This window comes from Diceros bicornis, chromosome X (genome assembly GCF_020826845.1).
Source record: "Diceros bicornis minor isolate mBicDic1 chromosome X, mDicBic1.mat.cur, whole genome shotgun sequence".
In the NCBI taxonomy this organism is placed as follows: Eukaryota; Metazoa; Chordata; class Mammalia; order Perissodactyla; family Rhinocerotidae; genus Diceros; species Diceros bicornis.
In genome coordinates, this window is record NC_080781.1 from 90,434,080 (window position 1) to 90,459,575 (window position 25,496).

At 40.4% G+C, this 25,496-nt stretch overlaps 1 protein-coding gene and 1 long non-coding RNA gene across 5 annotated transcripts in view; one reads left to right on the forward strand and one right to left on the reverse strand.

The window, feature by feature from the left end:
* Window positions 1-378: 378 nt before the first annotated feature.
* On the reverse strand, window positions 379-22,745 carry LOC131401218 (uncharacterized). 2 transcript variants are annotated; one of them, XR_009217604.1, is made up of 5 exons: window positions 22,669-22,745; window positions 21,491-21,562; window positions 2,978-3,110; window positions 2,553-2,679; window positions 379-682 (listed from the first exon to the last, which is right to left on the reverse strand). It is a non-coding gene; the product is annotated as an uncharacterized LOC131401218 (long non-coding RNA). The 2 variants fall into 2 exon arrangements; XR_009217603.1 differs by lacking the exon at window positions 379-682 and having other exon boundaries at window positions 2,527-2,679.
* A 5-nt stretch (window positions 22,746-22,750) lies between these two features.
* DIAPH2 (diaphanous related formin 2) overlaps window positions 22,751-25,496 on the forward strand; it is an 836,961-nt gene continuing 834,215 nt past the window's right edge. For 2 of the 3 annotated variants that reach the window (XM_058536305.1, XM_058536306.1), the window contains exon 1: window positions 22,755-23,262. In XM_058536305.1, the coding sequence (XP_058392288.1) occupies window positions 23,131-23,262 (132 nt within the window). In that variant the 5' untranslated portion in view covers window positions 22,755-23,130. Of the gene's footprint in view, window positions 23,263-25,496 lie in introns of all 3 variants that reach the window. The other variant, XM_058536303.1, reaches the window with a different exon arrangement.

Genomic DNA, 25,496 nt, shown 5'->3' on the forward strand with positions numbered 1-25,496 from the left:
TGGCTTAATGAGCGGTCTGTAGGTCCACGCCTGGGATCCGAAACTGCGAACCATGGGCCCCCAAAGCATAGCATGCAATCCTAGCCACTATGCCACTGGGCCAGCCCCCAAACTCACCTATTTTTACAACGAAAACAGAGGACTTCAAATGAGAGCTGTCTCAGCCATCCCCCACACTGATACACGTGAGTCTAAAGCAGTGTTCCTCAAAGTGTGGTCAACAATTCACTTGCACGACAATCACATAGGGGCTTAATCAAAATGAATATTATTGGGTTCCACCTTAGACCTACTGAATCAGAATCACTGGGGTGGCAGGCACTGAGGAATCCACATTTTAAACAAGTTCTCTGTAAGCGATTCTGACACAGGTGGTTCATGCACTAAATTTTCTACACACTAAGGTATGTCCATGGGAACATTTAGCTAAAGTGGAATGGAAATAAAAGGCTTTGGGGGTGATGAAGTCAAAGAATTGTGATCTTCAAGTTGCCACTCTCTTCTTGCCAGTTTTAGCAGGAAGGCCTCGCGGGAAAACAGGGAACAGGAAGGCTTTACAAGAATATAATGGACTCCATCTGTTGTCCCTCATTAGAAAGGAAAAATGAACCACATAAGACTAAGAGCAGAGCAGTTTTCCTCTGAGCTGGTCCCAAGTCAACCAGGAAGCACATACAGGCACCTTGATGAAAAAAAATCAACAATTGATTTGAGTGATTGAATGTGGTCGTTAACACAATAACAATAACAACAACAACACACCCATGAGTTCCCCTGATTTTGTTTTCACTTTTCAGCTGGTTATCTGGCACTTTATACTCAGCTCTTCCTAGTGAATTCATGTTACTTGAAGTCACTAAATATTTAGTCTTTCATTTGATCAATAATTCAGGGATAAAAATTTCCATGTTTCCCACAATTTTTATACTAAAAAGAGCAAATCTCAGGGCTGGCCTGGTGGCATAATGGTTAAGTTAATGCACTCCACTTCAGTGGCCTGGGGTTCACAGGTTTGGATCCCGGGCGCAGACCTACACACTGCTCCCCATACCATGCTGTGGCAGTGTCCCATATACAAAAGAGAGGAAGATTGTCACAGATGTTAGCTCAGGACCAATCTTCCTCAAGCAAAAAGAGAAAGATTGGCAACAGATGTTAGCTCAGGGCCAATGTTCCTCACCAAAAAAAAAAAAAAAAGAGGAAATCTCAAGTCGAGTCATTGTCTACTGTTCAGTCAGAAAATGTTTCTGTGTCTTCATAGAAAAGATAACTATATATTTGGAAATACATTATTTGAAGTTCATCATGAAACAGATTACTCTTGAGAATTAATTCATTTGTGTACTTACCGAATCCCAGGGATGTCCTCTCAAACTAAATTTGATAGCCTATGAATATTCTGCTATGGCTAGAAATATTATTCTGAGAAATTGGCTAATGGGTTTTGTTCTTTTGTCAAAGCAGCTATCTACATGGCTCTCCAGAGTTGGGTATATCTTGTTAGAAATATGCTATCTAACTTCAAAAGATTGTAGCATACTACTTTGTTTTGAGAAAAGCTATGAATATTTCTATTCATTCCTTGTAATTTTTCTAGAAAAAAAATCATATCATAAAAACAATTGCTTCCTTTGAAAAGACTACTATACCAGGCCCTTTCCTGTGATAAAATTAAGTCAATTCTGATTCCAAAATTAAACATGAAGAATGATAACATTTCATAAGAGAACTAACTCTTCTCTTTGTGTATCCACTTATTTCATTTATCATTCACAGTTTTCTTTCTGGTTTTTTTTTTTGAGGAAGATTGGCCCTGTGCTAACATCTGTTGCCAATCTTCCTCTTGTTTTTTTTTTTCTCCCCAAAGCCCCCAGTGCATAGTTGTATATCCTAGTTGTAGGTCCTTCTAATTCTTCTATGTGGGACATAGCCTCAGCATGGCTTGATGAGCAGTGAGTAGGTCCGTGCCCAGGATCCAAACCGGAGAGCCCCAGCCCCCGAAGCAGAACTCGTGAACTTAACTGCTGCACCACCGGGCTGGCCCCATAGTTTTCTAAGATACATTTCCTGGCTCATATATTATGCTAGTAAGTTAGTAGCACAGGAGAAGCGGATGATAGCCCCCAGTTACACAGAAGTTAGCAGATGCTTTAGAAAGAGATGTGATGGGGAAATAAACTGTCACTTTTACTGTGATTCTACCCAGGAGTTGAGGGATTATGTTGTAAAAAAAAAGAACCATGAAACCTAGAGAGAGGAGAGCCAGAGAATAAGGAATTGTCAGTGTGTAGGTAAATTTGCATAAATGAAAGACAATAGAGAAAAGAAATAAATACTGGGTCACTATAAAGTTATATTTTCTGTGGAGAAGAAGGTCTAATGTAGTGTATTTAAATATTCCCACAGGACCATGAGATTTTTTTAAAATTCCATACTTATTAAAACAATCTTTAAGTTATTGTATTAGTTTGCTAGCTATTGTATTAGTTGCTAGGGCTGCCATAATAAAGTATCACAGACTGGGTGGCTTAAACAGAAATTTATTTTCTCACAATTCTGGAGGCAAGAAGTCTGAGGTCCAAATATTGGCAGGGTTGGTTTCTCCTGAAGCCTCTCTCCTCAGCTTGCAGATGGTGGTCTTCTCTCTGGGTCTTCACATGGTCTTCCCTCTGTGTGTCTCTGTTCCAAACACTTCTTATAAGAACATGGGTCATGTTGGATTAGGGCCGACCCTAATGACCTCATTTTAACTTAATTACCGCTTTAAAGACCTTATGTTCAAATACAGTCGTATTCCGAGATACCAGGTATTAGGACTTCAACATATGAATTTTGTGGGGATACAATTCAGTGCATAACAGGTATAATTTTAGGTTTCCACATTCATGAATACAAAGAAAGGTCCCTGTAAATGCATATCATCTAATATAAATTTAAAAATCGGATTTTTAGCAAAATCTAGTTGACTGTGAGTTACCTTTCTAAAGGTCTGCTCTGCCTGGGGAATCAACATCCACTTCTGAATAGGTACTCTGTTCCAGGCACTGGCATAGGTGCTAGGGCCGGAAAGACAAAGGAAATACATTTCTTGTCCTTGAGGAGTTTGCAGTCTGGAGGAAGGGAAACAACATAAACAAGCAAGTACAATAAAATGTGCTAAATATTATTATAGAGGAAAAGCAGTGTTGAAGGAGCAAATTCAGCTAGACCCATGGTGACCCAACCAAGATTAAGGAATATATTAAGCCCTAGAATACTGCTTAATTAACACTACTGCATAAAATATTAGAGCTTATTATTTTTAAGACTTAATTTATTCACTTGTTTAGTTTTTTGCTTGAAGTCTTAAAACCCATTTCATTTACAGGCATACCTTGGAGACATTGCAGGTTTGGTTCCAGACCACAGCAATTAAGTGAATATCACAATAAAGTGAGTCACACGAATTTTCTGGTTTCCCAGTACATATAAAAGTTATGTTTGCACTATACTGTACTCTATTAAGTGTGCAATAGCATTATGTCTAAAAATGCAATGTACATACCTTAATTAAAAAATACTTTTTTGTTAAAAAATGCTGACCATCATCTGAGCCTTTCGTGAGTTGTAATCTTTTTGCTGTTGGAGGGTCTTGTAAAAAACGCAATATCTATGAAGTGCAAGAAAGCGCAGCACAATAAAACGAGGTATGCCTGTAGATATTTTTTTTGAAAAAACTTTATAAAATGGTATTTATATTTACAGAAAAAATTCAGCAGAGCTATGTTAATTTTTGTCATAACATGATGGTCATGACCTTGCAGAGTGTGTTATATAAATTAAACATCAGTCTTGACAGGATACTATGAGCTAAGCCATCACTGAACACAAGGCTATATATAAGAACTCTGAAATACAAACACAGTTAAAAAAAAATCAAACTATACGTGAATTGTTTGTCAAGAAGTAGAACGATCTCTAATGATATATAAGAACCAGGGTACAAAAGTAGTGAGATAACCCAACTCATTACAGGCATACTTCGTTCTATTGTGCTTCGCTTTATTGCAAATATCGCAGATACTGTGTTTTTTACGGGACCCTCCACCAGCAAAAAGATTACATGTCACTGAAGGCTCAGATGATGGTTAGCATTTTTTAGCAATAAAGCATTTTGTAATTAAGGTATGTACATTGCTTTTTTAAATACAATGCTATTGCACACTTAATAGACTACAGTATATTGTAAACATAACTTATATATGCACTGGGAAACTGAAAAATTTGTGTGACTTGCTTTATTGTGATATTCGCTTTATTGCAGTGGTCTGGAACCGAACTCTCAATATCTCTGAGGTATGCCTGTATCAAGTACTGTATCTCTTAGCAGATAACTATCTTAAAAAAGTTATCCTGAAGTTATGATACATTTCAAGAAGCATTCAGTGCCTTCTAAATTATTTTTTATAATGCTACCATTTTCCTATTAACCAAGGATAAATTGATCACAGATCTCTACATACACCAGTGAATCTTCATTATAGATCTCTTTTCTCTTTAGTCCTTCAAAGATGCTATTAGAAGTGAAAGAAGAAGGTTTTAGGTCAGAAAATGCCAGCAAGAAAAGGTCAGAGAGTCCTCCTTAGAGTTGTGTATGTAAAATGGTACTGTAATATGAGTCTAACAAATAAAAAGAAATATGGCATGACTGTTAGCACCATGCTAACAACTTAAGGACAAAATTGTCAAGGGTTAATAAACCTATTCCATAAAGAAACCAGTTTTTCTTCCCGTTGATTTATTCCTCACCTTTCTTAAAATAAAATACATAGCTATGTGATTTAGCTTTGAAATATGTAAAATGACAAAGTTGAACTAACTTAATTTTATGGTCCTTGTCAAGAACTTGGAAGAGTCTGAGATTTTACTCTATGTACAAGTTAACAAGTTAGTTGGCCACAGTTTCATAGATGCTGGCAGAAGACCCAAGACTCCAGGGTCAGAGACAAAGGACAATTTATTAACATCAGCAATAGCAGCTGCTAGAGTATCAGCATTCGAAACAGTTCCCTGAGGCCCAGTTCCCACAGAGTGATGCAAAGAGTGCTAGAAGATACCTGTCCACATAGTAGGGTACATTATAAGAGAGGAATCTTGAATTTATCATCTATAATGGGCAGTAATCTCTGGAGGGAAATACTATCTCTGTTTTCCATGGCTGTTCACTATACAGAAGTTCTTATTTCAAAATTGAGATATAATTCACACACCATCACCCTTTCAAGGTGTACAATTCAGTGGTTATGAGTATATTCACAAAGTTTTACAACCATCGCCACTCTGTAATTCCAGAACATTTTCCATCATCTGAAAAATAAACCTCATAACCATTAGCAGTCACTCCTCATCCCTTCTCCCCTAAACCCCAGGAACCACTAATCTACTTTTGTCTCAGTGGATTTGCATATTCTGGACATTTCATGTAAATGCAATCATATAATATGTGACCTTTTTTGTGACAGGCTTCTTTCACTTAGCATAATGTTTTCAAGGTTCATCCATGTTATAACATGAATCATTCTTCATGTGTTGTGGCTGAATAATACCCACGGTATGGATATAATGCATTTTGTTTATCCATTCATAAGTTGATGGACATTTGGGTCATTTCCATCTTTTGACTATTAATGAATAATGGTGGCATGAATATTCACGTACAAGATTTTGTGAGGACATATGTTTTCTATTCTCTTGGGTATATAGCTAAGAGTTAAAGTGCTGAATCATATGATAGCTCTATGTTTAACTTTTTGAAAAACTGCAAAACTATTTTCCAAAGCAGCTGCACCATTTTATTATATTCCCACCAGCTATGCATGAGGGTTCCAATTTCTCGACATCCTTGCCAACACTTGTTATTTCCTGTATTCTTGATTATAGTCATCGTAGTGAGTGTGAAGTGGTATCTCACTGTGGTTTTATTTGCATTTCTCTAATAGCTAATGATATTGAGCATCTTTTCATGTGCTTATTGGCCATTTTCATATCTTCTTTTGAGAAATGTTTATTAAAATCTTTTGCCTTTTTATACACTGGATTATTTGCCTTTATATTGTTGAGTTATAAGAGTTCTTTATATATTCTAGATACTAGACCCTCATCAGATATATGATTTGCAAATATTTTCTGTGCGTTATCTTTTTACTTTCTTGATGGTATTCTCTGAAACACAAAAGTTTAATTTTAATGAAGTTCAATTTTTTTTTCAGTTGCTTGTCCTTTTAGTATTATACATAAGAAACCAAAGTCAGGAATATTTACACCTATGTATTCTTTTAAGAGCTTTATACGGCCAGCCCTGTGGCTTAGTGGTTAAGTGCGTGCGCTCCGCTACTGGCAGCCTGGGTTCGGATCCCGGGCGCGCACCGACGCACCGCTTCTCCGGCCATGCTGAGGCCGCGTCCCACATGCAGCAACTAGAAGGATGTGCAACTATGACATACAACTATCTACTGGGGCTTTGGGGAGAAAAAGGAGGAGGATTGGCAATAGATGTTAGCTCAGAGCCGGTCTTCCTCAGCAAAAAGAGGAGGATTAGCATGGATGTTAGCTCAGGGCTGATCTTCCTCACAAAAAATTAAAAAAAGAGCTTTATAGATTTAGTTTTTCCATTTAGGTCTTTGATCCATTTTGAGTCAATTTTTGTATATTATGTGAGGTAGGGATCCACCCTCATTCTTTTTCATGTGTATACGCAGTTGACTCAGCACCATTTGTTGAAAGGACTACTATTTCTTGTTGAATATTTCCGTTGTCAAAAATCAATTGACCATAAGTGACTGGTTTATTTCTGGTTTATTTTTTTTAAAGTACCACACAGTCTTTATTACTATAGCTTTCTACTGAATTTTGAAATCAGGAAGTTGACAAAATCCAACACTTTCTAGCCACTTCTATTCAACATTACTTCTAGTGGTTCTAGCCTGTGCTATCCAGCATGAAAGAGAAATGAAATACATCTGGATTGCAAAGGATTAAGTAAAACTGTCTTTATTTGAGGAGGCATGATTTTCTATGTTGAAAAAGCCAATAGAATCTGCAAAAAATCCACTAGAACTCATAAGTGAGTTTAGCAAAGTTGCAAGACATAAGACCAATATATAAAAAATTAATTGTATTTCTGTATACTGACAATGAACTATAGGAAACTAAAATCTTAAAAAATACCATTTACAATAGTATCAAAAACTATGAAATATTTAGGAATAGATCTGACAAAAGAAGTGAAGCCTTCAAACTGAAAATAGAAAATATTGCTGAGAGAAGTTAGAAAAGACCTAAATAAATGGACAGATATACCCTTTCCATGGATTGAAGGACTAAATTTTGTGAGGATGCCAATTCTTCCCAAATTGATCTGTAGAATCAATGCATTCCTACAAAGCCCCAGCAGACTTTTTTTTTTAAAGAAATTTACAAGCTGACTCTAAAATTTATACAGAAATACAAACAACTTTTAAAGAGAAGAGCAAAGTTAGAGGGCTAATACTATCTAACTTCAAAACTCATTATAAAACTATAGTAATCAAAAAAGTATAGTATTGACCTAAGATAGACAAATAGATCAATGCAATAGAATATAAACAGTCCAGAAATAAACCCACACAGATACGGGCAACTGATCTTTTACAAAGGTGTGAGATGGAGAAAAGTGCAAGGTGGATAGAGAATAGTTTTTTCAACAAATGGTAGTAGAACAATTGGATGTAGAACAATTGGAACAACAAATGGTAGTAGAACAACAGACAAAAACAGAATTTCAATCCATACCTTGCTCCATTATAAAATTTAACTAAAAGGAGATCATAGACCTAAATGTAACACCTAAAACTATCAAACTTCTAGAAGAAAACATAGGAGAAAAATTTTGTGAACTTGGGTTAGGCAAAGATTTCTTAGATATCATACCCGGTGTACAGTCCATAAATTAAAAATCGGTAAATTGGACTTAATCAAAATTAAAAGCCTCTACTTTTCAAAAGACAGTGTTAAGAGAATGAGAAGTCATAGATTGGGAGAAACTATTTGCAAAGCATTTATCTGATAAAGGACTTGCATTCAGAATACAAGAAGAATCTCAAAACTCAATAATGAGAAAACCATCAACCCAATTAAAAATAAATATTTGAGCAGACACTTCATGAAAGCTATTTGGATAGGAAATAAACATATGAAAATATGCCAACATCGTTAGTCATTAGGGAAATACAAATTAAAACCATGAGATAACATCACATATCTATCAGAACGGCCAAAATTAAAAAGGAATGGCGTTAACCAGTATTGCCAAGGATAGAGGACATTGCTGCTGGGAATGTAAAATGATACAACTTCTTTGGAAAACAGTTTGGCAGTTTCTTTTTTTTTGATATCTATAAAATATTTTTATTCATGACACATCAAGATAATTAACATATACCTCAGCCCTAGAAGATTCCTCAGTCCCTCTCTAATCCCTCCCTCTTGTCCCTATAGTCTCCTTCCCCTGATGCTCAGGCAACCACTGATTCCTTTCAATCACTACAGATTATTTTGCATTCCCAAGAATATTATGAAAACGGAATCATATAGTATGTATTATTTTCCATCAGGCTTTTAACTCAGTATAATTATTTTGAGATTTATCTGGTTTTTTTGCATATCAATTGTTCATCCTCTTATTGCTGAGCAGTTCTATTGTATGGATGCACCACAATTTCGGCAGTTTCTCAACAAGTTAAATAAACACCTACCATATGAGCCAGCCAATTCCACTCCTAGGTATTCTCTCAAAAGAAATGAAAGCCTATGTATACACAAAGACTTATACTTGAATACACAAACTGTAGTATATACATACAATGGAATACTACACAGCAATAAAAATGCAACAGCATGGATGAATCTCAAAATAAATATGCTGAGTAAAATAAGCCAGAGAAAAAAGAGTACACAGTATATGATTCCATTTACATAAAACTGTATAAAACACAAACTAATCTACACTGACAGAAAGTGGATCAGTGTTTGCCTGGGACCAAGGCTGGGGAGGGAGGGAGGAACTACACAGGGGCAAGAGGAAATTTTTTTGGGCTGATGGATATATTCATTTTCTTGATTGAGGTGATAGTTGCACAAGGTTATATACATATGTCTTTTTAAAATTTTATTTTATTGTGGTAAGAACTCTTAACATGAGATCTACCCTCAACAGATTTTTTAAGTGTACAATACAGAGTTGTTATCTATAGGCACAGTGTTGTACAGCAGATCTCGAGAACTCACTCATCTTGCATAACTGAAATTTTTTTTTTTTTTTTTTTTTTGTGAGGAGATCAGCCCTGAGCTAACATCCGCCAATCCTCCTCTTTTTTTTTTTTTTTCGCTGAGGAAGACGGCCCTGGGCTAACGTCGGTGCCTATCTTCCTCCACTTTATATGGGACGCCGCCACAGCATGGCTTACCAAGCAGTGCGTCGGTGCGCGCCCGGGATCCGAACCAGCGAACCCCGGGCCGCCGCAGCGGAGCGCGCGCACTTAACCGCTTGCGCCACCGGGCCGGCCCCGCATAACTGAAATTTTATACCTGTTGATTAGCACTCCTCCTTTGCCCCTTCCCCGAACCCCTGGCAACCACCATTTTACTCTTTACTTCTATGAATTTGACTATTTTGGATACAAATTTTATCAAATTGTGCACTTTAATATGTACAGTTGATTGTATATCAATTATACCTCAATAAAGAGTTCAGGGAATTACATATAACCTCAAGGAATAATAATTGTAGTTAACATTTTTTGAGTATTTACTATGTGCCAGGCACTGTATAAAGCATTTTACATGCATTAGTTAATGTCCTTCTCAAAGCAATTTATGATGGTGGTATTATTTGTAACCTTATTTTATTTATGAGGAAACTAATGCATTGTAAAGTCAAGTTACTTGGCCGAGGTCACAAAGTCTCGTAAAAGGTGGAATAAACCATAACGTGTACTTCCTCTCACAATAATAGCTAACATGTATTCAGTGCTTTACATAGCCGACCCTGAGTTAATCATTTGATATACACTACCTCATTTAATGCTAACCAGCACTATGAAGTAGATCCTACTTTACAGATGAGGAAATAGGCACAGCGGAATTAAGCAATGTGTTCAAAATTATATAGGCAGTAGTGGAGGAGCAGGGATTTGAACCAAGGATCTTCATCCATCAGGTGGGTCCCAGTGGAAAATAGGTTGAGAACTACTTCTCTGTTTAGAAGTTGGGCCTGTGGTGCACGCAGACGGATCTGATACTTGCCTGATCAGACAGATCACTATTTGCCTGACGCTGAACACAGACATTTACTGCATGGATCCCTCACTGCCTTGGCCCACCTGCCCGGCTGGAAACACAGGCACCAACTACAGCCTGCTTTACAGTGGAGCCTGCTAGGCCTTCCTCCCTGATGGACCACCTCCTTGTCCTCTTCCACCATCTGAAGCCACACTGTACAGATGACTTGGTTCACCCAGGTCCTTGACCTTAAATACTTGGGTTTCTGCTAGTCCTAATTAATTTCCTCTCCTTACAGACTTTGTGTTGCTGATAACCAGAAAGCCTCCTAGCAGAGTATATCCGAATTATGACAAAGGCTAGTTCACAAACCATCTTCTTCAGATTTGAACATATCTACTTTCTTATAGATCCGTTGATTTCTGTTGGCGTTAGACATTTCATGCACAGTTGAGGGCTGTGAATGTGGAATAAGGCGGTTTCACAAGCCATACTCCCTGCTGAAATATCAAGGGCCTGGATTACACTAAATGTCTTGTTTCAAGCACTCACTGAGATAATTTTGGAACATAAATATATCCCCTCCCCTTGGCCCCATTCCCACCCTTGGAGCTGCTGTTCTTCTCTCTGGTAGTACTACGGTATTGAGTGTCAGGGGCATCAGAGTTTCCCTTAACCATCAGAAGCAACCAATTCACCTCTTGTGCTCATCTACCACTGCTGTGCTTTGCTCCACCCCTGACAGCTCCTGCTGGTTTGGATTTGATCCATCCTTTATACTATCTACTCCTGACTCTGTTCTCGCCCTTGACTCAACACCTAGTCTCCCATTCTACTCAATTTATTGCTACATTTTAAACATACATTTAGCCCTTTGAAAACATCTGAATCGAAGAGCTGTTCTCAGTCTGAGTGATACCATTCCGTGTACTCATCTTTCAGTATTCTCCTCCTTCATCCAACTCCATTTCCCTCGCTGGTACCTTGTTTTTCTCTTTCCTCTGTCCTCTAATCGTCCAGCTCATGACTTGTTTTCTTCTACCTCAGTGGTTCTCAACTTGAGCATGCATTCAAATCACCTGGAAGGGTTGTTAAACCACAGATTGCTGGATCGCACCACAGAGATTCTGATCCAGTAGGTCTGGCTTGGTGCTCGAGAATTTTTAAGTTTTAACAAGTTTCCAGGTGATGCTGATGCTGTTGGTCTGGGGACTATACTTTGAGAACCACTGTTCCAGCTCAACACGGTTCATATTGACTACCTGTCTATCTCTAGGGCTTGTCCTCTAGGCCCTTTCTTCTGAATTGCCTTGATGTGCAAAGCTGGCAAGTATGGCTAAGAATCCTGACGTCTGAGGTCCACATGGTAAACCCTCTGGATATGCCATAATCACCCAGAGGCAAGTCTTTAAATTAAGCCAGTGATCTTGGGTTACCCTAAAGGTAGAAATTCAATGTGCTCTCTAAAGGTAAGAACTCACAATTAAGACGTTGGATTTATGTTCTAAAGCTCTTGAAACATATTTTCAAAGTGCAGTTCACTATCCAAATTAAGCTAGTTCAGCTTTCTAGAAGTAACAGAGAGGAAGAATAAATTTAGAAAATGAAATGCAATCTCCTGAATAACCAAAATGAATGTGGTCTCTCATATCCATATTCATTCTTTCTGCCTCTCTCTGTCATTATTAAAATGGACATGTTTGTATGTATATACATTAACATGATAAATTAAGGATTATCTATGTGTATATCTGTGTGCTTTGTGTATACTTTTTAATACATAAGGACATATGTAGGCAATCCTTAACTTACCGTACTTTGCATGTTATAAACCTCTAGCACTCAGAACAGGCTTCCAGCACACAAATAAAATTATGGCAGGCAGTCTACTTTCTGATACATTCTGAGTATTGCTTCCCCTGGCTCTTAGCTTCAACTTGGCCCTTTGGACCTAGCGTCCACCCTATATAGCCCCTCTACCCTATTATGTCTGGTCACAGGCCAACACCAGCAGAGATTTTCATGGAACAGGGAGTGAGGGGTTTGAACTACTACATCTGGCAGGAAAGGAAGGATAATGAACTTAGCTGAGTAAAGAAGAGAAGAGAAGGAAGAGAGAAGAGAGAGGAGTAAAAGAGAGAGAAAGAAGCTGACAGAGACACTTGTGTATGTCAAGAATGAGTAATCTCTGACTATGAAGAAACCAGAATGTTTTTCCTGTTTGGCTGGTGAACTGTCTCTGAAAGCAGTCTCAAAAGTGGAGTTCAGGGGGCCGGCCCGGTGGCACAAGCGGTTAAGTGCGCACGCTCCACTGCGGCAGCCCAGGGTTTGCCGGTTTGGATCCCGGGCGCGCACCGATGCGCTGCTTGGCAAGGCATGCTGTGGTGGTGTCCCATAAAAGTGGAGGAAGATGGGCATGGATATTAGCCCAGGGCCAGTCTTCCTCAGCAAAAAAAAAAAAAAAAGAGGATTGGCAGATGTTAGCACAGGGCTGATCTTCCTTACACACACACACACACACACACACACACACACACAAAAGTGGAGTTCTGAGCAACATTAGCTTTATTTTAATGTGTGTATGGTCTTCCAAGTGTGTATTGTTTGAAAAAGAAATCTGCTCATCAGTTTCCTGACTTCTGTCTTAAATCACCAAAGATCTTGTCCTTTCTGACTTTTCTGTTGGCTACTATCTCTTAAAGTTAATGGATGGCCTCTGTGTTATTGCAGTCTCCTGGATGCCATTGTACCTGTCTGAATTTTTTTCTTATCCTCCAGCCATCCAACATCAAAAATGTTTCTCCTCCTAGATTCCTAATCTGCATTCTAGTATCACAGTATTACCACCCTCCCTGTTACTCAGTATAGAAATCGCAGAATCTACCACAAGTAATGCACTTTGCTAGGTTATGTCCTTGGATGATTTCTTCCCCCATGTCCACACTTAAAATGAGCTTTCAACAAACTTCTTTCTCTGGTTCTCATAATCCTCTACACTCGTTTCCTTGGTGATCTCACCTACTCCCACATCTTCAACTAATATTGTTATGTAAATGACTCTAAATCTTCATCTCTGACTCCAAACTTTCTATGAAACAGCAGACCTAATGTCTAATGAGTTCTCCATTTGCAGGTACCTGAAATGTGGCTTCTTCCATACATAACTCAGCATCATATTTTTCCAAATATATTTCTCCTCCTAGATTCCCAATCTGCATTGCAGTATTATCACTCTCCCAGTTACTCAGTATTGAAACCTCCAAATCATCTTCTACTTTTCCCATTCCCCCACTGCCTATATCAGGTCATCAAAGCCTGGGAGTATTACCTGTGAAATCTGTTCCCATCTTTCCATTCTCTTTTCTACAGCCCCAGTTCATGGTCTTATTAGTGCGTGTCTATCATCGAAATATCCAACCAACTGCCTCTGGTCCCTTGAACCAGCCTAACACACCCATGCATCTCATATCCACCAAGCAATAAAGTTAAGCTATGGATGCCTCCAGGCTGATTATCGTTGATTTTCCTTCCTTCTTTAAGACAGCTTCTCACTATGATCCTGACTCTATCCTACAAACTCTTGGGTCTATACAAGCCAAGTCTAATGGAGACTTCAGTCCTTTGCACTATGTTTATTTACTTATTTTTGACTCTTGGTTATTCTTAGCAGATTTTGCCTTGGCTCATCTTTCCAGCTCCTCCTTCTCTGGGCAATGTTGGATATCTACACTAGGTCAGGTTCCTATAGCTGGCATCCAGGTTGAGCTAACATACTCATTCCCCAATAAGAGAATGGCGTTTGAAAGTGGTGTCCTAATTTATCTCCCTGCCTCAAGTTTCTCATCTTACAAACCATCCTACATACCAAGGCCAGAGCATTTTCCTAAAACATAGGTCTAATCATGTGTTTTTCCTGTTCATATATCTCTGGTGACTCTCCACAGGTTATAGAATAAATTCAGAACTCAAGATGGCATTCAAAGTCTTCCTGATTTGGTCCCACTCTACTTTCCCAGCTTTATCTCCCACTATACATTCACAAAACCTACTCTCCAGCCCCATTAGATGACTAATCAGTTTCTAAACTTGGCCCACATTTTCCTTTCTGTATGCTGTTGGTCATGCTGTTCCCTCTCCGTCAAATGCCCTTTCCTCTAATTTCCAACTTTTGGGATCCTACTTATACTTAAAGGCCCAGCTTTTCCATGAAACTTTCCCTATTCTCTTCCTCCTATATGTTTCTGTAACATTCTTTTGCAATTAGATGTATACTTGTCAGTTGCCTTGACTACATCCTAAGCCTGTTGAGATCATGAATAGTGTATCATTCATTTATCCTTAGCACCATGCCCTGGACATAGTTACTACTCAATATTTGTTAATACAATATTATTTAATTAAACTTATATGTATAAGTTCTAATATGGTGGCTAAAATATAATCTAATTACTTTAGTCCTATATCACAATCATCAAAAATAGTACAAAAGGAAAAAAGCAATCTTCTAATAAGTGATATATTATCATAGGGCCATATACAGGGCTGTGCCTGTGATGGAAAAGCTTTATTCTGTAGATTTGGGCTCAAGCTCGCCCTGTGTGTCTCTGAATATGGCCACTATTGAAGTTACGGCTTTGAGGCATATTGATGGTGTAAAGAAACAACATGGTGAGGGATTAAAGGATGAAAATTCTGATGCAAATCAGGGTTGGTTCATAGGGTTTAGAGGCCGGTCTGCCCTTGTATAATATCAGAGTGTGAGGTGAAGTTGCTAGTACTGATGAGATGGCAGCTTACATTAGCCTTTCTGTTTTGAAGGCAGCCACGAGACAATGTTATAGGGCTATTAGAAAAAAAATAATAAATAAAATAAAAGCAGCAGCAAAATAAATATCCTTGCATCTAGTTCTCAAGAACCAATCTTGAGACCATCTTGGTCTCAAGTGACCAAAAGTCTTTCCCAAAACTTTTCTTAAAAATTCATGCAAATATCAAAGGAGGCCTTTGAATGAATGTGATGCCAATGTAGATGTACATTTTAGCTTCTAATATGTTGGAATGAACGACTTAAAAATAAGTAAGATACGGGCCAGCTCTGATGGCCTAGTGGTGAAGGTTTGGCGTGCTCCACTTTCGCGGCCCGGGTTCGGTTCCTGAGTGCACTTGTCTGCCAGTGGCCATGCTGTGGCGGCTGCTCACAAAAAAAAGAGGAAGATTGGCAACAGATGTTGGCTCAGGGCAAATCTTCCTCAGCAAAAAAAAAAAAAAAAAAAAGTAAGATAAGACCTATATATTCTCTGCTACTGTATTAGGTAAAATACAATTTAATGTAATTGGTTTCTGGGTTGCCCTGTTGAGTTAATTTATATAAACTTCTAACAGTTGTTCTGGTATACAATGTATACCTGAGTAAATATGGTGTTTGAGGTCATTTCCATAAAATGTCAGGCCCCGGGTCAGAAAGGAATTCTTCTATTATATCATTGCATAGGAAAACTGAACCCCAAATCTCCTGCTTCTGCCAGGAGAGGAGGGGCAAGATTGGTGTTCAAGTGAGAATATCAACTCTGTGGAACTGTAAGTAGGTATAGGTTTGTCACTCTGTATATAGCAGGGGAGGTGGCTTAAACAACTGATTTGTATCCGTGCCCAAGAAACAAATAGATAATAATGAACAAATGAAAATTGATGTGGGATGGATGAACCTTGAAAATATTATTTTCAGTGAAGAAGCCGGTTACAAACACCATATATGGCATGATTCTATTTATGTGAAACGTCCAGAATAGGCAAATCTACAGAGACATAAAGTGGATTAGTGGTTGACTTGGGCTGGGGAGGGGGTGGGTTTGGGAGGACTGGGGAGGGGTGATGGCTAAGGAAGGGATTCTTTTTGGTGTGATGAAAGTATTCTAAAATTGTTTGCGGTAATGGTTGTACAACTCTATGAATATACTAAAAACCGCTGAATTGTACATTTTAAAAGGGTGAATTGTATGATATGTGAATTAAATCTCAATATAGCTGTTAAAATTTATGTGGGAGAATATATAAAACAAAAATAAATCTATTTCTAAGACTTGCCTAACTATTGATGCCCAGATATGAAAACATGTTATTATTTACAGATGTCAAACACGTGTTCCTTAATTTTCATGTAATTAATTATATCTTGAAAAGGTCAGAAAATAAACACAAACCACAAAGTAAAAGAAACAATAGATTTAATTGCACAATTTTAGTCTCACTTTTGAACTATATTCATCCTTAAGAGACTGTTTATACTGATTTTTTAAAAAAATTTCATCCTCATAAAATAAATAGCATCCCTATGAACACCAATGTCTGTTTCTCTGATCCACACAATTTAGGTAGCAAATTAAAAGTTTTTCTCTCACTGTTTATTACTATACCTATGTCTTAGTAAACTACATATTGGACAATTACCATTCATGATCTGCTAAGCCACTCTTGAAAATCACTTTGGGCTTTGGTTAATGTAGAACAGGGAAGTCTGTTCTTTGTTAGAAGCTTATTTTCCAGATAAAATTCAAAGGGTTGGTTTTCAGCGTGCTGTATAAAACCCTAGGTGGCACGAATCTGGGAATCCTCAAAGTCTCTTTCAGTCTCAACATTTTCCTCAAAAAGACAAATTGGCACCATTGTCTCTTGGACTAATTTTTGTGGGGCTGTGTTTTAGCTGCCTGGCTTCCTGCCCCAAACCCTGTGATCATCACAATCGGACACAGTAACCTTTACCTCCAGGTAAGTGACCACTATTGGTCATTATTGTTTCCAGGCTTTTTCTTGTCCACTTTTCCTCCACTGGGACCAATCCTGCTCCTGGTCAGAGAGGATTTAAGGAGCAGTATTGGAATAGTTTGGTGGCTTAGCATCAAGTGGACCTATCGTTTCTGGTCCCACTGTGATCTCACAGACCAGCTGAAGTAACTGGGTGTCTTGGGTGCCATTTTCATTCGCCTGTGTCTGCCCCTCTTCTTGGACTTCATCTGATATGCCAATTCTTTTAGGCCTAGTGCCCTGCCTTGTTTGGCACTGTCTTGCCAGATCTCTTAAAGGATTGCTAATTTGTTTCTTAACCCCAATCCCCATGACTGGATTCCTGCTACGTACAGTTTGCTTCAGCCTCTGCCTATTGACTGCCACCTGACTGTCTGGAATCTATTCTCTGCCTGCTCGCCAGGACATCCATTGCTAGACTTCCAGAGTCTAGCTGTCTGCCTGCTTATTGCCTACTGGTACACAACCCTTCTGCTCTACCAGCCTGTCTGGACTCTTCCTTTTGGTGATTACAGGAACCTTCTTAGCTTTCCTGTCCTGCCCTAATTAGTCTCTAGTTTCTGGGTACCAGGCTCCTTGGTCTGGCCCAGCTTGTTAATGACAAGGACCTGTTGAGATACTATCACCCAGTTTACTACTAAGTTTTTATTTCCTTGAGCCAAAATTTTAGTAATTCTTGTTTACTCTTTCTTTTCCTTTGCTTCCTGTATATAATCTGTGGAGAGGAACAGTTTGTTCCTTTAAATGTCTCTTGGATTCATTCCTTTCTCTTCATTTCCTCTGGGGCTACTCTAGTTCTAATCCTCACGACTTTATCCTCCAGGACTTTATCTAGTTTTAGCTAGAGTTCAGCAGTGTGCCTCAAAGGGTCGCCTGAGAGGGTGAGAGAGAAGACAAGTGGTCATGAGCAGGGCTATAGTTTCCACTCCCACGCTAACTTCAAACAGGTCAGTTAGATTTGTATCTGTTGTACATATTGGGGTTCTGTGAAGAGTTTTACTTAGGAAAAAAATCCCACAGTAAAGGAAAAATAAGTTTGAAAATCAGTGTTCAAAGTTATTCTGCATACCACTGCCAGACCACCTCCTTAAAATACTTCTTCATTTTATAATATCTCTGCTAAAGATCCTTATCAGTTACTACTACTATGTCTTACATTCAAATCTGTTTACATACTGGGAAAACGCTATGGGGATAACCATGTTTCCTACTATTATTCAACATCTATGTTCTCACCATTCTACTCAAGCCCTCACATTATTGGTCAGTATTGTTTCCAGGCCATTCCATATGTTGTCTTTTCCTTACTTCCTTTCTTTGCTTTGCCTATTTAAATATCATTTCTGCTTCATACCTCTGCAGCTCAAGTTCTACTTTCTCCTTGAAAACTTCTTCATCTATTCCAGGCCCAACTAATCTCATTCCTTCACCATGTGATGTTGAATTTAGAGTCAGTACCTCCAAGTTAGGCAGCTAATTTTCTCTCACTGTTCCACAAATTTATTTTCTTGTTTGTTTTCTCAAGCAGATTTTATACCTACGGATGGCAGAGATTTTATGTTTTACAGTCTGTTCCATTACAAGTGTTTGTGTACAATAAATAGCACATTAACGACTGGCAAACAGGAGAATGAGGTTAAAATAAGGTGGAAGTACAGTTGGTCCACGTATGAATTTTCTTAGCACTTTAAGTTTTGAAGTGATCAGGAGCAAGCTTTCTCACAATTAAGGAGAAGTCTTAGCAATATATGAAGACTTTAAGAAAAACAGAAGAATCCTGCTCAAGTCTCTACCCCTGTAGAGTGATTGGTTTAGTGGTTTCAACAACCTCTAAGTTTCCCACAACATTAAACTATCTGGTAAAGCTGTGAATACTGATAATGGAGCTGTGAAGACCTTTCGCCATGTTTTTAATAATTTGGGAATTCTTGGGGGCCGGCCCAGTGGCGCAAGTGGTTAAGTGCGCGCGCTCCGCTGCGGCGGCCTGGAGTTCGCCGGTTCGGATCCCGGGCGCACACCGACGCACCGCTTGGCAAGCCATGCTGTGGCGGCATCCCATATAAAGTAGAGGAAGATGGGCATGGACGTTAGCCCAGGGCCAGTCTTCCTCAGCAAAAAGAGGAGGATTGGCATTGGATGTTAGCTCAGGGCTGGTCTTCCTCACAAAAAACAAAAATAATAATAATTTGGGAATTCCTTAATTAGATTTTTAATTCTGATGAAAATGGCCTCTATTAGAAGTGAATGCCCTTGAGGATCCACATTGGGAAAGAAGCAGCACTAGGGCCACCAAGCATTGATGGCTGTGATGCTGGGTGCAAATGCCTCTAACCTCATGAGTGTTTTTATTAGGATGGTTATTGTTTTCATTAGTGTTCTGATTAGAAAGTTCCATTGGATTTAAGGGATCTTCTGTAACACGTTTCCCCCATAAGCCCTGTGAATTTTTAGCGTGCCATTTTGCAGAACAGGAGATTCTTCAGGAAGACATATATGACATTATAGCAGAACATCTGGTACTTTTTTATCCACATGACATCTACTTTGGTGTTGCCACATAGTTTAAAATATTTTTAAAGTATTAAAAAATACTTGCTTATTCTTAGGCAAGCTTTAATTCATAAATATTTTTCCATGACCTTGAAAGTGCTTATTTCTCATTTTTGTCTACTCCATGTTTCCTTTAATTTCTCTATTAATGACCTAGATTGTTTAGATGAAAACATGGAGCAGAAGGGGGACACAGAAAGCCAGAGGGCTACTATGAGGATCATCAGAAACCTCTGGGGTAATGGATGGCTCTAAGGTCAGTCTGAAGAAAGATAGAGCCTACTAGCCTTTTATCTTTCTTTTCTCCCAGGGTTGGCTTTTTAATGTTGAGTGGGTGCTAAACTCATGAGAGGCCCGAGACAGAGACCACAAGGTCAGCGGGTCTACCCTACGCTTTTGATATCCCAACTGAAAGTAGTAGCCTCCTAATCTTCAGCATCAGAGAAAAGATGCCTCTCCATCCACCAGCCTATTTGTGTGTTCCAGGAAGGTAAAAATAAAGAAATGCAGATGCAGTGAGAACAGCCCTAGGACTGCACTTGGTGAGGTGCCTGGTTCATAATCAGGGGACGAAGTGTCCTTGCAGGAGAGCAGTGGCTCCTTTCGTATGTTAGCTTCCAAGAAAGGCCAATGACCCTGATGCCTGAAGGAAGGGTGTTTGTTTTTAATTACTGTTTACATTAACTGGAGCAAAATGCTGAAAAACAAACATCAAGAATTAAGACAGGGCTGAGAGAACCACAATAAAGGCAAATGTAAGCCATATCAGAGACAGACTTTTCCCTTTTTGCAGTAAAGATTATGCATCTTTTACATGTACCTCTAACTTGATTTCAAATGCAGCTTTGCCGGGCCCGAGGATGGTGAAACCCAACACTACATTCAAAATAATGTTAACCCATTTTCAAGTCTATTTACACACTCCGAACAGAAGTCATCTGTATTATAACGTCTTTCCCCCCCTTTAAAACCACAGCAATGAGACCTACAAGTAGGGACCTTTGTGATCTGGAAGCTGCTTATCTATTCTGCTTCTTCTCTTGCCAACAGCAGCCCCCAACCTCACCCCCAATTTCTTAACCATGGGGTCTCGGCACATGCTATTGTCATTTCCTTTGCCAGGAATGCTCTTCACTCGCCTGCTTTGCCTTGCAATTGCTCAACACATTTTTGTTTAATATCCTTCCCAGTAGCCAGAAAGCTCCATAAGAGCAAACCACATCTTTGTTCACCATCGTACCCGCAATGCCTAGCACAGTACCTAACGCTTAGCAGGCTGTCAACAAATACCCACTGACTTTAATTAGACCCTTAAGACTCAGCTCAAGCGTCATCCTATTTGGGAAGGTGTCCTGGAGCCTCTGACAGTCTGGTGGTTACCCCCTCAAGTGCTCCACGGGCTCCCTGTTCATATCTGTTGTACTGAAGTGCAGTTCATTAATAGTCTGTCTCTCGCAGTAGACTATGAGGTTCTAAAGGGCAGAAATGGTGTCCACTTCATCCTTCTAACCCACACCATTCTGTATATCACCTGGTGTACTCGAAGCAGCTCAATAAATGTCTACTGAGCAGATTACTGAGCAACATTTGAGCTTGGAGGACCCTTAGCTATGGCCCACACCCACATCTCTCAAACAGGAATTACGTGAAAGCACTGGAAAAACAGGTCATGTCTTTCCGCAGCATCCATTTTTATGCAATTTTTCAGGAGGGGAGACATTTAAGCAACTTAAATTATACGTGTGTGTGCGCATGTGTGCACACACGCGCATGTGTAGTAAGTCGAATTCAAAATATGCATCAAATTGTAAGTCAAACAGGAACTTCGACAAAGCAAATTTACCTTAGGGCTCCTTGTCTACCCCCTCTGGGAGCACGTATTCCCTCTTCTCTCTGTCCTTAGGTAGTTTACCACCTGCATGATTAAAAAGACAGTGAATGACAATCACAAAGCCAGGATTAAAACTGTTTTCAGATATACAACCTTCTTTTCACTCTACTGTCTAAGTTAATTGCCTCATCACGCCTATAGCATGGGCAAATTTATCCTAACGCATTCTCAATAAACATGTTCGTAAACAAATCAGATTCAACATAGCTGAAGTTAGATTGAGGGGAGAAGGGCAACAGGAATCCTAGCCTGAAGGTATCTGAGTAGCAGGCATATGGACGTGTTTATAGACTTGGTATCTGAATTTACATTTCAGGCAGCTTCTCTAGCATATGTGCTCTTATTCTGTGACGGTGATTCCTTCAAATCCTTCCCTGCCCCTCTAATGTTCTCAGTGTGAACATTATTTTTAAAGGGCCCCGTTTAAAAAGGATGGATGAAATATAGCATGGGCCTCTTCCCGACAACTCAAGGACTAAAGACGAACAATACATAACCCTCAGTGCCCTGCTGCTGCACAAAAACACTTAGCATTTGCCTCGAGATTTACATGTTTAACAAAGCTTTGATACACGTGATCTTATTCACTCCCCACAACAACCCTAAACTAGTTCAGGAAACTGAAAATAGCACTCAATCCAATTGTTAGCTCTCTTGTAGGTGCTTCGGTTAAAGAGCCTTATATCCCCTCCGGATTAAGTGGTGGGTGCCTGCTGCTTCTACTACCCAGCAGCATGGGAATAAAGGAACGACTGTATTTCTTGGGTCGTAACGCAATCATGGCAACAGAAAGCACACCCACTCTTTCCACTTTGACCCATACAGTTTGTCTCGGCAATTAATCAGCGCTCTCTGTGGTGCTTTTTCTTATAGGACTCCAGTTGCCTTGCCAATCAACCCCTCCCACAGAGCGTAGCAGGACCACACCCCCGGCAAGGCCTCTGCCGGGGAAAGTGCTCTGGCCTACACTAGTGGAAGCTGATACTCAGGGAGCCCCGCCCGTGAAACCCACACGTGAATACTCCCGGGCCTCACTTTCCCCATCTCTAAAATGGGCTACACCACCTCTTTCTTGACTAGACCCCTCCCATTTCACGCTAGGCCCCTAGGAAGTGAAATCAGTGCTTAACCGCAGCTTCAAGCGCTCTCGTTTGGCTCCCGTCGCCGCGCCGGGCATGCTCAGTAGCTGGGGCCGGCTCGGCACCGGGAGTAGGAAGCAGCTTTCCGCGCCCGGGCGGCTGACTGCGGGCACTTTGATGAATCACGTGTGTCGGGGCCCTCTTAAAGAGATAGGCACCTACTTTTTCTCCACCCTAAACACCGCCTTGAGGGCGGCGGCGACCGTGGTAATTGCAGCTGCTCAGGGGCAGGGCTTGCCCCAGCGCCGAGTAGTGGCAACGGCGTGTTGCGTCGGGGGTGCCTGGGAGCCGGGAGCCCCGGGGGCCTGAAGTCGGCAGCTCCCCAGGCAGACACACTCTTACACAGGAAGAGGTGCTGCCGAATCCGCGCGGGGCAGCCTCAGTTGAGGAGAGGGGCTTCCTCAGTTGAGGAGAGGTGGGCTTCCAGGGTACAGGTGACAGGGCCGGAGAAAGATGGAGCAGCCCGGGGCGGCGGCGTCGGGAGCGGGAGGCGGCGGCGAGGAACCCGGTGGGGGCCGGAGCAACAAGCGGAGCGCGGGGAACCGGGCCGCCAACGAAGAGGAAACGAAAAACAAACCTAAATTGGTGAGTGCTCCCGCAGCCCCCGCCGGCCTTGGGGACAGCGAGAGCCCCGGGATCCTCCTGCCGTTGAACACGGGGGGACCCGGGGCCCCTTCCCAAGGGTGACCGCGACCTCGCTGTGCAACTCGGGGAGCCGCTCAAGGAGCGGCCACGCCGAGGCGCGGAGACGGCGTGGGGGCGGAAGAGCACCCCCTTCTCCACTTAACCCCTTTCTCACTCTTGTCAACCGGGAGGCAGTGCGGGAAGGAGGAAGGCCCCACCCCAACTTGCCGAGACCCCGAATACTGGGTAGGGTCTGTTGTTGATCTAACTTGTGGGCACGAACCTTTGCGCGATTCCATTCCCCTCCCACCCCTATCATTTGCTGGGTTTTGCCTCTTAACGCTTAGAGACCGGGCAGGGGCACCTCTCTTCTTTTCAGTCCCAATGCTTAGGAGCCCATCCACAGACTTGCAAATCAGCCCCCACCCGCCAAACCCCAAAACACACAACGGAGGCCCCCAGTTTTTCTACTTTACCAGAAATCTAAGGAAGAGGCGCCTACGTGCGTTTTTTTCCCTTGCCTCTCCATGTGCTCTCCCAAGAAACATTTCTTTGGAAGAGTGGGGGGAGCGTGGGAGTTGGAGGCTGGGTGAGGTACCACCAACTGTCGTGTGTGTGTGTGTGTGTGTGTGTGTGTAATAGGCAGACTCATACAGTACTTCGACTTAGTTGATTAAGAACGCTCAAAAGCAGTAGGCAGACTGCACAAGCCTCATGGTCCTGAGAGTGTGTGAACCAGTGGTAGCAGTCCATTTCCTGCCACTGACTTCATGTGCAGAGGAATGAAATCCACGGGGCCTGGTATTAGATTGGGAAATACTGGAGTTTCTTCAACTCATCAGTTAAAGGGGTTCCTCTTTTTGGTAAACTTTCTAATTCGGGTGGCACAAGGGGAAACGGCTTTCCTGCACAAATTCAGCAAATATTCCTTCTGTCTGAAGGTTCTTAGTTTAGATCTGAAGCACAAGCCACATGTTGCACATCTAGTTTTCATTTTTAACCAGCAACTTGACTCTAATAAGGAAGGAGACAGTGACATATAACTAAAGCCGTTTCTTATGGCATCTGGCCATTTGGTACCTGTTGTACTTCTCTCTTGCCTCCTGTTTGCCTTTCAGTTATGGACTGTTCATACTGGAAAACGGTGGTCAAAGCATTATCGTTTCAGGAAATATGCAGCCTTCCATTATGTAGGAAGGGGCCTGGTGGGATGGAATAAAATGACCAGTTTAAAGTCTCATCAATTCCACCCTACCTTGAGGCAAAACAGAACTTGCTTACTTGATGTGTCCTGTTAACACAATATTTACAAGTGAAGAAACGCAGTCACAGCTCTTTGTGAATTGTCTATGCTGGCGGAGGGTTAATGGCTTTAATGGGTGCCTCCATTATCATGAAGCCTAGAAAAGTTGTGTGAGTGTATCACCCAAGTTTAATGTATTTAGAAATTCTGATGTTGTGATTTTGAAATTTATCAATTTGCAGTGAAAGAGTGATCATATTTCCTTTTTTTTTTTTTGACCTAGAAGAAAACTGTGGTTTAAACAGTGATTCAAAGTTTGAGCAAAAATAAAAGTGAACTGATAGTTTCCACAAATAGTTTGGTACATCCAGCAAGAACCTTCCACTTTTAGGAAGTATGCTGTCAAGAAAAAGCACTTAGCTCTGTCTGTTAGTAATAACACCTTCATTATATTATTCCTTTCCCTTTGGTCATTTGTCCTGTTTCATCTTTTATGTTTCACTTGCTTTGGCAAGGTAACTAGATAGTAATGAGATGGTATCACTTTCTGTTCCTAGCTAACACTGGTGTTGAACATAGCTTGATATAGTAGAACAAGTTTTTGAATCCAAGAGTTTGTTAATATCATGGGAACTTTCTATTTTGCTCAAACATAACTTTTGAGCCTTACATGATTTTACAAGATGTGTCAGAGTTAATAAAAACAAATTTAGGAAGACATTTCAGCACATTTTAAGGCAAGCAAGTTGACCAAGCAACAAGACTTGGTAAACTTTTTTTATAAATGCCTTACTCCTTATTTTGAGTTTTTTATTGGAGTGCTTCACATGTTCTTCTAAGGCCTTTTAGAAGGGAGTTCATCTGGGATTCTTAAAATATTGCTCAAAAGATAAAGCTTTACCTAGACTAAATTTTATTATTTTGAGTATTATGTTATTAATCAGTGTAATAG